Consider the following 17,251-nt stretch of genomic DNA (forward strand, 5'->3'; position numbering starts at 1 on the left):
CTCTGATCCGGAATGCCCAACCTGAGATACCTCCTGGACTTCCAGTCCTGGACTCCAGTTCTGATGAGTGCCAACAGCTCTGACTCAAATGATTGTGGGGTGTAAATGCCCAGCTCCCCTACAGCTCAGACCCAAGATGTCTCGGATTAGGCACCCAAAATTAATCACCTAAAATTAGAGGCTCCGTGTGAAAATCTGGCTGCAAGCAGCCACTCTCCAACATCTTCCCTGAGCTCCTTTTCCCAGTGAGTCCTGTGCTGACACCATGGACTTCTGCACTCTTGAACATGGTCGCCTGGAAGTTCCCGATGTTAAATCATTTATCAGGAGCCATATAATTCTCTATCTATTGTTGCATCTTGGTTACTGCATGAGACAATGCATCTCTTCAAAAGTACAAAGGTTGGTTTAAAAGTAATATAATATATATATATATAGCAATAACCCAAATACGATTAATAAATTTAACAATACAATTTAGATATTAGCAGCCAAGCATTCATCACTCATTAAAAGTTATACAGTGAGTTAGTTGTGGAAAGCAACTATATGAATGAGTGAAGATTGTCCGGCAGTAATTGAGAAATTAGGATAGGTTGTCCATTAGAAAATACAATCCATCCAGGAATTATTTCCATCCACCACTATCATCTGTTCCTTCCCCAGGTGAGAATGTTGACTGAATAATACAAACATCTTGCATCATAGCCGATATTCAATCGGGAACCATGAGGGGGCACCAAAGTTTGCATCATCCCTGTCTGTGGAGTCATGATTTGGTTGAAACTAGCGAATGTGTGTATGTTGGGGAAAGGGGAAATGGGGAGGAGAATAGGGCAAATTAAAAAGTAAAAATCCCCTTTTTTTCCATGCATGCAGTCTCTGGTGCTGACAAGAATCCTGAAACGCTTGGCATGGTAATGCCATGTGCTTAATTGAATAGACATAGAGATGGTGTCAGCCAGGCTCGGCTCACAACCAGCATGGCAGAGTCTCTTGGATTTATAGTGACTTCATAAACAAAACAGCCAGCTGATCACAGCTGATTTTAGGTAGAGGAACGGTGCTAAGGGGTGTAGATGTATGGTACTATATAAATAAACAGCAACCAACAAAACGACAATAATAATAGAGATTTTTCCATATAAACCAATATGCAGTTTGGATTGGAAATTGCCAGTCACAATTAAGATGTCTCATCAGAGCTGTGTATAGCCCCAGGACAGAAAAAACAGCTGGGTCCTGCAAGTCAGGGTAGAGGAGCAATGTCGTGCTGGATAGCAAGGGGGAGAGGAGTTGTACTGTAGGGCTTGGTAAAGTGCATTAAACAAACTGGGGTAAGAAGGACTGGAATGGTGGGAGGGGAGGTACAGATCAGGGCACAAATACCTCAGTGTTGCTGAGTGAAGGGCCAAGGGAAGAGAATAGTACATAGGTGAGGACTAAGGTACATTACAAGAGCTGTGTATGTGAGGAGGGTGTCTCAGCACTGGGTTGGGGGGGCAGTGCAGTGCATGGTCAGATACTGTGGTATGGCAGTGCCCCAGAAACACACACCTGATGGGGAGTGCAGGACACAGCCAGATGCAGTACCAGGGCAGTGCCCCCAGCACGGGGCTAGTTGGGGATGCAATGCACTGTCAGATGCAGTAGAAGGGCAGTGCCCGGCCACAATGCAGGCAGGGGAAGGGGCATGACAGGGCCAGGTGCAGTAGCAGGGCAGTGCCCCCAGCACAGGGCTAGCTGGGGGTGCAGTGCATGGTCAGATGCAATGATAGGACAGTGCCCCCAGCACGGGGCTACTGGGGGATACAGTGAACAGTCAGATGCAGTGGTAGGCCAGTGCCTGGGCACAAGGCAGGCAGGGGAAGGGGCAGGGCAGTGCCCCCAGCACAGGGCTAGCTGGGGGTGCAGTGCACAGTCAGATGCAGTGGAAGGACAGTGCCCCCAGCACAGGGCTAGCTGGGGTGCAGTGCACGGTCAGATGCAGTGCAAGGGCAGTGCTCCCAGCACAGGGCTAGCTGGGGGTGCAGTGCACGGTCAGATGCAATGATAGGACAGTGCCCCCAGCACGGGGCTACTTGGGGATGCAGTGCACAGTCAGATGCAGTGGTAGGCCAGTGCCTGGGCACAAGGCAGGCAGGGGAAGGGGCAGGGCAGTGCCCCCAGCACAGGGCTAGCTGGGGGTGCAGTGTACAGTCAGATGCAGTGGAAGAACAGTGCCCCCAGCACAGGGCTAGCTGGGGGTGCAGTGCACAGTCAGATGCAGTGAAAGGACAGTGCCCCCAGCACAGGGCTAGTTGGGGATGCAGTGCACAGTCAGATGCAGTAGAAGGGCAGTGCCCCAGCACAGGGCTAGTTGGGATGCAGTGCATGGTCAGATGCAGTGAAGGGCAGTGCCCCCAGCACGGGGCTACTGGGGGATGCAGTGCACGGTCAGATGCAGTGAAGGCCAGTGCCCCCAGCACAGGACTACTGGGGGATGCAGTGCATGGTCAGATGCAATAGAAGGGCAGTGCCTCGGCACAAGGCAGGCAGAGGAAAGGGCAGGACAGGGCCAGGTGCAATGGAAGGACATTGCCCCCAGCACAGGGCTAGCTGGGGGTGCAGTGCACGGCCAGATGCAGTGGCAGGACAGTGCCCCCGGCCCGGGGCAAGCGGAGGATACAGGGCAGGCTGCCCCTTTGGCTCACAGCCCGGTCCCGGCCTGTTGCTCCGGCGCTGCCTTTGCAGTGCGCGGCCCCTTTAAGAGCCATGTAAACAAAGCCTAGTCCCCCCCCCGCGCCGGCTCCGCTCCTCTCTGAGCCGCCGACGTTCCTGCGTCGCTTACGCCGCCGCAGCGGCTGCGCCATTCTCTAAACCCCGCCGCCCCAGCGCTGGCGGCGGGGTCCAGTACGCAAAGTGCGGGAGCGGGAAGGTGCAGCGCGCAGGCGCGGCGGCCCGGCCGCGGGGGGGAGGAGAGAGGAGCATGAATGGAGCAAAATGGCGGATCATGTGCAGGTGAGGGGAGAGCGCGCGCGGGGCGGGGGGCGCGCGAGGGGGCCGCCGGCGGGGCGGCCCTGGCGAGCTGCTGGGGCTGAGGGGCCCGGGGAGGCGGGGGCTGCACGGCAGCGGGCACCTCCCGGGGGGTGGCTCGGATCTGGGGGCGCGGGGCCCCGCTGCGGGCGGAGGGGCCCCCCCACCCCGAGGCGCGGCGCCCCCCAGCCTGAGGCGGCGGTGCCAGCGCCCCCAGCCTGGCTTACGGGCTGCCCAGGAGACTGAGCACCTCCCCCCCCCCCTCCCCAGGCCCGGGCCGCCTCCTGCTAGGGCAGCTCCCCCCTCTGGTAAAGGGGAGGGGGCCGCTTCCCCCCCTTCCCCCGGGCTGGGGCACCTGGAAGTCAAGGGGGGCATGGACCCCCCCCCCCCCCGACACTGAGCGTTGCTCGAGCATTGATTGCCCCCCCCACGCACGCACACACACCCACCCCCACACACGTGCCCTGTGCAGGCTGGTGGGAGCCAGGAGTGAGGCCTTGCAGACCAAGGGTACCGGGCGCTGCGGGAGCATAAGTGCACAGACTGCACCCCCCGGCAGCAGCTGGTGAGGGGCCCGGGCTGCATTATGTTCCCTGCATGCAGCCTCCGCTCGCTGTTTGGTTTCCCAGGTGCCAGCCGTTAGCAGCAGCCCAAGGGCGGTGGGCAACAGGCCGCGGTGGGCAGCAGCCTCGGAGGGAGCCTGTCACCAGCAACGCTGGTGGGCGAGAAGGGGAATTTGGGGCACGGTTGCCCAGGATTGGAGCCCTCAATCTGCCATCAGCTGCCGCAACTGGGCACTTTGCTCCAGGAAATAATGCCTGAAAGCACTCTAGAGTCAGCGTTAGCTAGAGTAGCTGGTCACTCTTAGTGTCAGAGGGCTTTGAAGTCTTCCTGGGTTATTTTATAGGCAGAGAAGACTGGAAACTTTTTCCTGTACTCTGCTAAGCCCTTCTGGTGTTCACCCTCTTTCTGGTTAAAAGTAGTAAGGGTCTGCCAACCCCAAAGTGAGAACAGCTAAGGGAGCTTCAAAATGGACATGGCAGAAGTCTTGGCTTTGGGTCTGACACCATGGCCTGGATTATTGGTCTCCCATAAAATGTCTGCTGATATGAAGTTCATATGGTTTGAAAATGAGGTGATAAATACATGTTAGTCGGATTTTGGGCCTTATTGCCAGGAACCATGGGGTGAAATTAAGATAGGTAAAATGTAACTTGAATATCAGAAAGAAACTTTCTGCCTTTGGTATACACCATATGGTGGCATAGTCTCACAAGGGAAGCAGTGGAAATACCTTCATTTGTATGTTGTATAGATCGGATGAGTCTCTGAGATGTGTCAGCAGTGGAGAACAATGGCCAGGGTTGGAGGAGGTGACCTAATAGTTAACTTTCCATCTTGAACTTCAGTGATACTTTATTGAAGAGCATAGCAGTGACTGGTGGTGGTAGTGTTAACTAACAGTTCAAGGTTTTTTTAACTAGATGGTATTGGTGATCTTTTTCTGAAGGCTTTCAAAGCAAGCTTTAAAGTGGCTATTAAACATTTTATTAAGAGATATTAAGAGATAAGAGAGGTAAACAACTATTGCCTATGACTAATTACACCATAAGGTATTAAAAATGAAAGCTTCAAAATTCCATTTCACAAGATGTGTGTTCTTCAGTTTTGTAATTTCTCTGTGCTTGGACATCTTCAAATCAATGTTTGGTCAGTTTCACGTTTATGTAAGAGTCAGTTTCTTTTTCAGGGTCTTTCTTTTGCTTTGGTTATATTTCAAACAGTGAATGGGAACTGGTTTTTATTTAAAAACAACTGTTTGTTGGATTCAAAATAAAAGTTTGTAGAGATACGTTTAGAGATTTTACAAAATTTAATCTCCACAAACTTTTATTTTGAATCCAACAAGCAGTTGTTTTTAAATAAACAGTTCCCATTCACTGTTTGAAATATAAACAAAGCAAAAGAGAGACCCTGAAAAAGAAACTGACTCTTACATAAAACTGACAAGTCAAACAGTGAATGGAAACTGTTTATTTAAAAACAACTGTTTGTTGGATTCAAAATAAGTTTGTGAAGATGGATTTAGAGATCTTACAAAATTTAACCTCTGAGCCAAGTCTAAGCTGATAGTGCCCTGTTATCAATTTACACAGCCACACTTTCATGAAGGTTTCAGAGTAGCAGCCATGTTGGTCTGTATTTGCAAAAAGAAAAGGAGTACTTGTGGCACCTTAGAGACTAACAAATTTATTTGAGCATAAGCTTTCGTGAGCTCCGATGAAGTGAGCTGTAGCTCACGAAAGCTTATGCTCAAATAAATTTGTTAGTCTCTCAGGTGCCACAAGTACTCCTTTACTTTCATGAAGAACATTGTAAAGGACTTGCCCTAGAATTAGAAATATTGTAGCACAAATGGTAGAATGGAGGAAATAATGTTTTCCCATAATAGTGATTGAATTTGTGATTATATGCATATTAGAGTTAAAAAAAAAAGTTTTGATAGTTACTTATTCGTGTAACTTTTAAATAAATATATTCTGCATCTGGTACCTCAGTGAACCACAAGGGTGAGTAGTTTATTAACTCAGAATGTAACCCATGTAATTCTCAGGTTGACTAGTGGGGTTGAAATAATCTTATCAAATCCAGCCTAGATAATCTGTTGGGGATTGCTGTGTTACTAAACAATTTACATGCCATAACGATACTGGAGAATGGCTGTATTCTTTGGTTTGTCATTAGTGACATATCAGCTTCGCAATTTAACCTGTGACTTTACGGATAGACCACAGAATCTGGTGACACAGTATCTCTTGCTGTTCTTGTCATTTTAAAACAGGCTTTTTCTTTTTTAAATATTGGGTCAAGCAAATGGAATTGGGGCCGGAAGAACCTAATTAATATTGCTAGCTTCAAATGCACTAGTTAAACTTTAACACAAGAAGCTTGAAGATGTTCCACTCCAATGGAGATTTATTTGCAAGTACTGTTAACCTGTCACCAAACTACAGGAGACTTATCAGAAGGCATAAGTGCAACTCTTTACTACTAGTGCTAATGGACAAGTTACATATCTGTAACTGGATGATTTTTTTTTTTCATGTTTTGTGTGTGTCTTTATTTTGCTTTGGGGCAAAAAAGTATAGCTACCTCTGAAGAGGCTCTTCCTTCAAAGCTGCCTCAGGATTTCTAGTTTTTTCTGGCTGGGGGAAAATCACTGATTAGATGAGTGGATTCAATTCCTGTTTGTTATAGTGCTTTTTAAAAAAAACAAAAAAAACCCCCAACACACTATTTCTAATGCTGATCCAGTTGTTTGGATATTTTGTGAGTAGGCTGTGTGAGCTCTGTTATAAACTATGCTTGTTTAAAAGACTGGAACACCCTTGATACAGGAAGACATTGAATATAAGTTTGGATTAGTGAGACCATTTTCTTTGTAGCATATAACTTGAGACTTGATTCTGTTTTGGATAATAGAGTGTTTCAGATAACTGATATATGGATGATATAGTATAGAAGACTAGCAGCAGAGAGGCCATATTTTGTCAAACTTCCAGTCCAGTTGTTAAATATTGACTCCCCAGAGTTTCTGTCATTAGAACTTGCATGTTAATACTTAACAAAGTGCAAAAGTGTAGATTTATTTATAATTATGAGTTATTGAGTTTACAATATGATGCAAGTTGATGAAAGTGGAAGCAGAGTTGAGTTCTTTGAGACCACAGCTGAAGGACTGTAGCATCATGTTCTGTAGGTTTTTTTTTAAAAATGGAACTCTGTGAATGTAGAAAATGCCACTTCTTTTCTGTCTGCAATCCACATAGTCAAAGCCAGTTGAGATAGTTTTCTGCTGGACAGCTCTTCAGGATTACTGTGCAGGGTCTAGGAATGAAAAGGACTGTAATAATGGTACAGTAGCAGAGAATTCTGTATCGTGTGTGGCTGTGGAAAGCTGTGCAGTCTTAGAGGACTGGTATAGATGCTCTTCCCTTCCTGCCTTCGATTGAGTTAATGTTTCTACCTGCTCTTTTCAGTCTGCAAGTGTCATTCCAACTCCAATATATGCGATGGAAACAGGAGATGAAGAGATATCATTAGAAATAACTTTGTGGGGAAAGTAGTGATGAGTCTTGTTTCTTTTTCCTTAGAAACAGATTTGCTGTATTTCTCTTTTTTAGATCTGGGATCTGATGTCCTATTGTAATCTAAAATGGGTAAATTTATTGGGAGATACCTGATGAGTTAGAATATGCCTTTTGGGGAAATGTTGATGTAGGCAAGGGTAACAACTGCTTCTCTGGCTTTGTGTACTGAGTTGTACCTGAAGAGTCCCCTGGACCTGAAGATAAGACCTAATTACATCAGTGAAAAATCATTGCCTCACTTTATCAGTGATCATATTATCTTTACGTGCTCTGGGTAACCCGACTTGTAGGTTTATAGTGCAAGATCTTTTGCTCTTGAAATGTAACAGGTCAGGTTCTATAGGGGTAGCTTCATAGGCACAGTAAGTGGTCTGTCTCTTACTGTGATAGATAGAACAGAGAACTTAACTGACCGCTTGCATATGAAAAACCTGGGGTCAAGTGATATGGGCAAAAGTAAAGGGATGTTAGCCATCTGATTGTAACTTCTAATTAAACTGGCAGCAGTTAATTCAAATCAGCAAACTTCCAGACTTGGAAGAAGCCTATATTTGTGCTGTAAGATGGATTCAGATGTGGAGCTAGGTCCTTGAAGTGCATTGGTGGGAAGCAAATGAAGAGGCAGGATGAAATACTTTCATTGTAAATTAATGCCCTCTCACCTCAGAGCTGTTGTATTGGGAAAATGTGATGGAGACCTTCTGATAACATCTGTCGTTTGGATGAATGGAGGCGCAGAGTTAAGAAGGGAAAACTTGAGACTGAAATCAAGAAAAATGACTGTTTCCCATAAAAATATGGCATATAGTGCGCACAACCTGAAGTATGAAATTGGAGTGAGTATTTTAAAAAAACACCTGTGTCCATGCATGCTAATAGCCTCTTATGTGTGATTCTTAAAGTACTGCCTATTGTATTTTTTAATGAATGTCTTGCAGGGCCAATCCCCTGGCACTCTCAAACCCTAATAGCTCCTGAAATTTGTTAGTGTATTTCTGTATTCCAAAAGGACGTTGTCTTGGATCAAACACAAAATCATTTGGCTCTGGGACACATTTTGCCCCAAAGGAAACTAGGAGACTAGATGTGTATTTCCTATTTGCTATCTGTATAACTTCATGTTTGCTTGGTAAAAGAATCGCAATTTAGCCCACTGCCCAACTATAATTTTGCTTAAATACTGGTGGGGTTTTTTCTGTGTGTTTATAGTCCATGCTTTTACCTTCAGCGTGTCATTGGGCTGTCTGACCGCTCTTGTGAAGGACTTATCCCAGAATAGTCTGAGATCTGCTCAAGAACCAGGGGAAAAATACACAAGCAACTTAAAATAGTGTTACCACCTTTTCTTCTGGAAATTAGATTTTTATTTTACTGTCCAGCCACTGAGCAACAGAATTACTGGATAACTTTGTGACAAGTGGATCAGAGTGGCATTTTAAATGGAACCCAAGAATTCATGGATTTAGGTACATAACTTGTTGGTGCTGTGATTGTCATTATTTCAATGTCAAAATTCTGAAAGTAAAACAAGGGGAAGCTTAAGCTCCAGCTCCTTTTGAGCTTGGGGGACCAAATCACTAGCAATTGGTTAGCTGTTTCCATTCTACCTCTTAGCCTGCTCGGGTGGCTTGTTTTATAGAATGTGCTACTCTCCTAGGAAGCAGGTAAAACACCTTTTGTAAGAGACAGCGGATCTCAGAGGCACTATATATAAAGGCATGTACTCACTCTATGCTCTGTTCAGATGATTATGTCATGAAACAGTTATCTCTGAAAGGAGAGTGGAGGAAAATGTGTTGGCTGCTTCAAGTTTTTCACACTCATTAGTAACGTGTTGAGAAGAGAGGAATTTGGTGAAATCCTCTCCCCACCAAAATCAGTGGGAGATTATACCATTGATTTCAATGGGTTCAGAATCTTGCCCTCAGTTCCTAGGTAGGAATACAGTCTATAATTCATCTAAAGATTTCAAAGCACTTTATAGAATTAAGTCTTGCCTCCTCCCTGTGACATTGAGACCCATATTACAGAGGAAAAAAGGCATAGTGGAGTCAAATGTAAAGGTCATGCAATGAGTGAGTGTCAGAGCTGAGACTAGGGCTGTGTCTACACTGCCACTTTCAGCACTAAAACTTTAGTCGTCCAGGGGTGTGAAAAAAGAGAGCTCTTCCCCGGCAATAAAGCGTGTCTACGCTGCCCGTGTCACAGCACTGCTGCAGCTGCGCTGTAATGTGAGCAGTGTAGACATATCCTAGAACTCAAGAGTCTGAACTCCTAGCCCCCTGTTCTAACAGACTGTTGCCTCCAATATCCAACACTAACACAATTAGGGAAGTATTAAAAGAACACTGAACCCTCTGTAATACAGCAAATCACTTCGTTTACTGTTCATGTTGTCCTGTTGCCCTTGGTTTTGGGCAGTGTGTCACTATGAACTGCAGTTGGTCTAATGCTCAGACCAATTATAGCAAAGTACAAAAAAGTCCTGTTTTTACTGGCAGATTTAAGAGGTAAAATGTAGCTTGTTTTGATTCAGCTGTGTGATTCAAGGAGACACTTATAAATCATCTGTGATGCTCTTTGAGACGGAATCGTTCGTGTGACTTAGTTGCCTGCATTTCCTTTTTCAGCTCTATAGAAGGGAATACTTAACCTTAGAGCTTTGAATTTGGCCGTGTAAGTTGTGGGCAGGGGCTGTTCAATCCTCCAAACGCAGCTTAGCCAGTACAAGTCTATAGCATCTATACAGTTCTCACTGTACCTCAAGCTTGACCTCCAACAGGCTCTCTGCGTTTTCCCCATGCCATCTAACTGTGGCACTGTTAGATTTTTCTATTTGTCTAAATTACATCATGGTTTTGTGCTATGAGGGAAATGATTCCTGAAGAATTGCATAATTGTGACCCAAATCAGACTTAAATAAGATCTTTAGAGGAGCTGCAGCCTAGCAGGGCCATTGCATAAAGTACTAAGTGAATCCAGCAAATGTGGCTGTCCAGTGCAACCATAAATATGTGCTCCCTGTACTAGCATTCACTGAAACATACAAAGTGAACCCATATACTATAATGGTGCCACATAAATGGTTATGGTAGTACCTACTGCATTCTGAGGTTTGGTTGTGTTGAATGGACATTTAATGTGCAATTACAGGTGCTTTCTGGCTACGTTTTTGTTTGCTAATGCTCACCATGTTCTTGATTGCCTACTGGGGTTAAGCGAGCTTGTTATGGAGAAAATATTACTTATAATATTTTGACATTAGGAGTTGGAGTATAGTACAAGGATAACTCCACCTGCTGTGTCTGTTGGCTTGTATTATTCTGAGTGCATGTGGTACTCATGGAGGAATTCTGCATCACTGCGCATGTGCAGAATTCATGGCCCCCCGCAGACTTCTTTGCTTCCTCACAGAAAAATGACTTCTGGCAGGGAAGCAAAAGGAAGCCACAGGAGTGGTCATGCACCCTTCCCCAGCAGTGCAGGCAGGTCAGTTTGGGTGCCCAGAGCAGCCAGACATAAATCTCTGGCAGGGGGGCGCTGGGCAGTCGTGAGTGCGTGTGAGAGAGAGATTGTCCCTCTTGCTCGCTATTGTGGCATGTTTGGTGTGGAGGGGCAGGACTTTGGGGTGTTTCTGAGGAGGTAGGCATGGGGCAGGCTCTGTCCCCTCAGGCAGAGCAGAATGTAGCAGTCTGCCTACTTAGTGAATTGTTCCCATTGTTCTTAGTGAATTCCCCCAGGAGTATAAAACAGGTGTAAAAATATTAAGGCTCCTTTACATTGCCAGAGTGGTGTAAAGGAGCCTTATTGTAAAGAGCAGTGTGGCTTTATAAATACTTATGGTGCTTCAGTGATTAGAACTGGTCTACATTTTTTAACTGAAAAAAATTCCTATCAAAATGTGTTCCATGAACTGTTTGCTACTCACCTTTCTGGAGATGGTCAGTACTCAACATAAATTGTGAGTTTGAGTCCCCAGCCTCACTTGCTTTTTGGTCGTGTATCATGTAACAAGGAGCGTATGGCTGCATATATTTGTAGACTAATAACTAGAAGTAAAGGATCAATACTAGCTGCATTACTATTAGATAGAGGGGAGTTGGGGATTTCCTCCAATGCTCCCCAATCCCATTCTCAATCCACTGTAATTGAAACCAGTGTGATTATATTGCTTTATTTTGACAAATAAAATATGCATAATTTTAAAATACTGTACGCAGAATTTTTAATTTTTGGCGCAAAATTCTCCCAGGAGTAATATGGTGAGAGATCCTCAGATTTGCATGAAGGTAGGTGATAGATAAGAATTCTGCTTGTTGTTTCTTCCCACCCCACTTAAGTGTACACTAGTTCCTAGAACTTTTGGTGAAAGGTAGTTAGTAACCACCCACTTAGAAAGCATCTCTGCTAAGGTCAAGACTGCACCTTGATATGGAAGCAAACATAATATCTGAAGTCTGTTCTGTGCTCCCTATAACTAATATGGTAATTTTGTGAAATATTGTGGGGCAGTGTTTGTCCCTTCGTTATCAGAACCAGGGCATCAGCCTCACATTCAAATAATCTGTTTCAAAACATGAATCTTTCACATGAATTGACAGTGAACTTGATTTTGGGTGAAGTTGAACATCCTCAAGTCCCATTGTCCCCAGTGGGAACTGAAGGTGCCCAGCACCTTGTTGGAGGCATTCAGTACCTTTCAGGATTGGGCCCAACACAATCTTTTTTTCCTATGGTAGATTTTGAAAGCCAAAAGCATTTTGGGAAGTAAAGGTAGGGTTCTGAATCTGCTCTTTAAGGCACTCAGACCCTTCACTGTGCTGTGATGGCGTATATAGAAGGGGTATAGTGAATGTACCTGTTCAGTTACTTATCTTTTTTTTTTCTAATCCGTTACTACGTTCTAGAAAAATGAGTTGATGTCACAATGTAAAAAGTGGGCTTGAGGACCATTCACATAACAGAGCTCACAGATTCCAATCCATTAGCCAAGCACCGCAAAACAGAAAACATGCTTTAGGGCTAATTGAAAGTTTCAGAATTTTGGAGTGCACTTGCCAGTGACAAGATTGGGGGTCGTCTGCACTGCAATACAACACCCATGGCTGGCCCAGGTCAGCTGACTTGTACTTGGGGGCTATAAAGTGGCAGCGTAGATGGTCGGGCTGGAGCCCAGGCGCTGAGACATCCACAAGGAGGGAAGGCCCCAGAACTCTAATCCTCGAGAGCCAGAGCATCTACACTGCAGTTTTATGCCATGTAGCCTAAGCCCTTTGAGCCTGGGTCAGCTGGTCTGGGCCAGCTGTGGGTTTTTCACTGCAGTGTAAGCATACCCTGTTAGACACAGTGGGTATCTTGTTACCTGTCACTGGTCTGGGTTGCATTACATCAGCTGCAAACCTGGCTAACTACAGCTGGGCATGGAATGAAGTGCACTGCTTCACATCACTTTTTGTATCAAGAATGCAACACTTGTTTTACATCACAGCTTTCTGTTGACACTGTTCCATTTTAATGAGTGTTCTGTTGTGTGCCCGCATAATACTCTGGGTGCAGAGTTCCAGAGAAAAGAAGACTTACCCTGGGTGTGGCATACATCTAAACCCACAGCCACCTTGTAGTGATACAAGCCATAAACCCGTCTTTTCCAAAGCCCAGGGATGGGATGGTATTTACCAGAGGTGATTTTTGCCAGGTAAAAAGGTTTTTTTTTACTGCCCCAGGATAATCTAGTTAGTCCCATGTTTTAAAAACTTTGTTAATGCACTCCACGTTACATTTAACTTTAGTTACCATATTCAAATTGTGGATGTTATACTAATATATGTAACTATAATACTGAGCATCGGAATGTCTGTTTTGGTTCAGTATTTTCTCAAGTAAGTTATACGTGTCATGATTCATTTCATTTTTCAATATTATATAAACCAGTGGTTCTTAAACTTTTGTACTGGTAACCCTTTCACATAGCAAGCCTCTGAGTATGACACCCTCCCCCCCCCCCCAAATTAAAAACAATTGTTTTATATATCTAACACCATTATAAATGCTGGATGCAAAGTGGGGTTTGGGGTGTAGGCTGACAGCTCGTGACCTCCTCCCCCACTCCACCGAGTAATAACCTTGCGACCTCCCCCCCTCCCCCGAGGGTTCCCGACCCCCAGTTTGAGAACCTCTGATATAAACGTCAAACAACATAATACGGAGTTGTAGGCTTTGAAGCACTAAGCAATCGGGATCATGCAGAGTTGCAGACTTCCAGTCCAGGTCCATTTGGCCACGCAGGATTCTGCCGCAGAAGACCAACTTTGATGTAGCAGATGGACCAAGCCTATTCCTCAGTTTTGAATGGAAGTATGTGAAGTTTGAAAAGATTCATTCTGTGCTTGCTGAACTTGCTAGATACTGATGTGATTATTTTTCCCAGTTTTCCTGTTTAAACAGGTACTTACCAGTGCCCTGTCCTAAACTAGTCTTTCCTGCGAAATTGCCAAACCTACCAAAGTCACCCACGTATGGGGTCGTAACTACACCGGTGCCCAACAAATCCATCGTATGAGTGGATAAATTCATAAAAATATCTTATTCAGGAACATAAATGTATCCTTTTAATAATTTACTGTAGGTATCAGTGGACCACACGCTTTCACTTGTTAGTAAGATCACTATAAAAACAGCAGACACCATTTTCCTATTAGTGAAATGCTGCCACTTCAGAGCCATCTCTTAATACCTCCATCCTTTTCATCTCTTGCCAGTAAAATGAGCTCTTCATCCGTATACCTTCTACACTGTGCTTTCAGACCTGTGAAGGATTTATTTTTCTCCTGCAGTAGAATTTTCTGCACTTAATGCATGGTTCTCAAATATACCTCTTTACTGGTCTATCCAGTAACCTGTCACTTTGAATTAATAGTTTTGTTTTCTATGTTCACATTAGGTAGAAGTGAAGTGTTATTTCTGTATCCTCCAAGTGTTTGGCTTAATTTCTTATTTGAAGGCTCTGTGGTTTTGTATCATTAGCTGAGTGTGTTTATGAACTTGGTGACTGCAGGAGTTATAGTCCAAGGATGTTGTACTTGAGTACACTGCTAAAGAAATATCAGTAGAGGATAATGTTCTAAAGTGCCTCTAGTTAAATCAGTAAGTTAAAGATAAGTTTGCAAACTTTGCTGAGCTTCTGCAGTTTTATGGATGAAGAGATACAGCAGTCTTATAGAGGCTTTACACTGAGGTACCTCCAGGGTGTTCACTAGTTATGGAACTCAGCACACATCTCAGGGGTGGATTTTTTTGTTTTTTTTAAAATCGGGATGAGAGCAGCTCTGCGTCCCTAAGGAATCTGCATAGTGCATGGCTCGGGCTTGTCAATGCAGAGTGCTTGATTTAAATTTTGGTTTCTTTGTAATGTGTTCCCATTTAGGTAAAATATTACATCTGTAGTGTGTTGAATGTCTGGAACATACTGTCAATCACCAATATCAATGGCTGTGAAATGTGTAGCAGGGGAAGACCCTGTGCACTTTTGATTGTTGCACCTGCAGGCTGGCTTTTGTTTGCACGGCTAAAGCCCCAAATGTTGAGTCCATAGCTCTTGTTAGTTGAGGGGGAAATATCCAGGAATTTGAAAGTCAGCTTGTTTCTTCGTGGCAGCAAGCGTTACTAGTACTGGTAGTTGACTCATCTTATTTTCCCGTTGCAAATACCAAAGCCCAATGAAATTCCTCGTCTTCCACTCCTATCTGTGTCCCAAACACAGTGGGAGAGTTTACAAAACTGTTTCCCCCTCTTTATAACAAAATGCAAGTCTGTATGGGAAAATGGATCTGTGACTTTAGAAGCAGTTCACTATTATAAGACTTCTGGCGAGGTTTACAAAATACGTCTTATTTAGTTAAAAACTAACTGAAGAGTAGGATTTTGGAACTGTGGTATTCTCAAATGAAGCACTCCAGGGATTATTTTGCCAGTTTACCGATCAGAATATTGTCTTCCCTAACTCTTGATTTGTTTGGGGCACTGTGTAAGTGTGTAGTTTCAACCCATGTCAACCAAGATAACCCCTTATTTCACAGCTGCTCCTTGTGCTTGCAAATGTATGGTGATGATTCTGTCCAAGCCTCTGATGTGTTAACGAATCTATGGTTAAGAGACCTCAAGAAGTGAAGAACTACAATGAGCGTTTGCCATATTTGCCCAATTTTGAGTTCTGAAAACAAAGGTTACACATCAACTTCCAGCCCTGCCACTCAAGGTGTCTAAAAACCAAACTTATTTTCTATAGTGCTTTTCACAGCTAGATGTCTCAGGAATAGATTTCTTTTTAATAGGAAAATCTAAAAAGCGTTTCCAACCCTTTTACAAATTTGTGTACTAAATATTGGTAGTACCTGTGTAGAAGTAGCCTCTGTGCTTAGGAAGGTCTTGTGAGTAGGGCCCTACCAAATTCACAGCCATGAAAAACACGTCACGGACCATGAAATCTGGTCTTTTGTGTGCTTTTACCCTATGCTATACAGATTTCACAGGGGAGACCAGCATTTCTCAAATTGAGGGTCCTGACCCAAAAGGGAGTTGCAGGGGGGGTCACCAGGTTATTTTAGGGGGGTCACGATATTGCCACCCTTACTTCTGCGCTGCCCTCAGAGCTGGGCAGCTGGAGAGCGGCTGCTGTTGGCCAGGCGCCCAGCTCTGAAGGCAGCACCCCCAGCAGCAGCAGCGCAGAAGTAAGAGTGGCAATACCGTACCAGGCCATCCTTCCTTCTGCGCTGCTGCTGGTGGTGGCTCTGTCTTCAGAGCTGGGCTCCCGGCCAGCAGCTGCCACTCTCCAGCCGCCCAGCTCTGAAGGCAGCGCCCCACCAGCAGCACAACTCCCTTTTGGGTCAGGACCCCTAAAATTACAACACCTTGACATTTCAGATTTAAATAGCTGAAATCATGAAATTTACTAATTTTAAAATCCTATGACTGTGAAATTGACCAAAATGGACAGTGAATTTGATAGGGCCCTAATCATGAGTAGCCTGGATCTTAGCACCTGATTTACTGAAATAGGGAACATTTACTTGGATTACATAGGATTGTATTCCCTGTTCCCATAAAACACTATGGGGTTATTAACTTGTGGTTAAACAGACATCAGAACCTGTAAAAAGGAGTTTGACTTGTCCAGATGATGGCATCTTTCATCTGATCACCCTATACTGTTATATCCAGCAAAGCTGTTTCCCTCCTGCATGAACAAGTGATGCTCACAATGGCTGCACTGCTTGCCTTGTGACAGTTCAGTTGGAAATGGTGGCTGACCTTCATCAAATGTAGTGGGCAAGAATACGGAGGAAGTGCTAACTTTTACAGGAATTAATTGGTTAAAATCAATTTTATCGAATAAGGTAGTGTCTCACTTTCATGTAAAAGATTTCTTAAAGTGGAGAAAATAACAGGAGACCCTGGACAAACATCATTCTTGTGAAGGAGCTTACTACTGTCTGAACATCTAAGTGCCTTGCAATAAGGTATATTTTTAATATCAATTATTTGGATTGATAATCTAAATCTTAGTTAACTATCTGCAAGAGCCAAGACTTGCTTTATGTAAAACTTTTAGCCAGATTAAGCTCCTAGTCTATATAAGAGCAACTAAGAATTGTGCACATTATACATTGTTCTCTTGCTTCATAAGTTTCTGAAACAGAGGATAAGTTGCAAGGGCTTCTTTTCCTCTTATGCATAGAGCCTTGCACGGTTATAAAACTTGTACCCATATAGGGTCTGCAACCTGCAAACATGGTCTGCGGATGTGGATATAAAGCGGCTATCCGCAGATTTGCAGGGCTCTACTTATGCAATGGGTCAGGTTACTGCTCCATTAAAGCACTATGATTTGAGTCAAGCTTGCAGAGTCTCTTCTGTGTGTGTTTGGATCTTGCTATTTCTAAGTGTTTCACAAAACTGCAAACCCAGAACACAACAGGCTGAAATACATGTTGTTTCCAGCTGGTCAGACAGAACTGGAAGTCGGTTGATCTGCTCCTTCACAGGAGAGTTTCTTTATCCATTTCATTCTGTGGGACTAAATGGGCCTC

At 44.4% G+C, this 17,251-nt stretch overlaps 1 protein-coding gene across 5 annotated transcripts in view; it reads left to right on the plus strand.

Annotated features, from left to right (window-relative positions):
• Positions 1-2,846: 2,846 nt before the first annotated feature.
• XPO7 (exportin 7) overlaps positions 2,847-17,251 on the plus strand; it is a 76,572-nt gene continuing 62,167 nt past the window's right edge. The window contains exons 1-2 of one of the 5 annotated variants that reach the window (XM_043536558.1): positions 2,847-3,000; positions 7,834-8,002. In XM_043536558.1, coding sequence (XP_043392493.1) covers positions 2,969-3,000; positions 7,834-8,002 — 201 coding nt within the window. In that variant the 5' untranslated portion in view covers positions 2,847-2,968. The remainder of the gene's footprint in view (positions 3,001-7,833; positions 8,003-17,251) is intronic. The other 4 variants (XM_037886436.2, XM_037886434.2, XM_037886435.2 and 1 more) reach the window with 4 other exon arrangements.

The sequence above is a fragment of the Chelonia mydas genome, chromosome 26 (genome assembly GCF_015237465.2).
Source record: "Chelonia mydas isolate rCheMyd1 chromosome 26, rCheMyd1.pri.v2, whole genome shotgun sequence".
Classification (NCBI taxonomy): Eukaryota; Metazoa; Chordata; order Testudines; family Cheloniidae; genus Chelonia; species Chelonia mydas.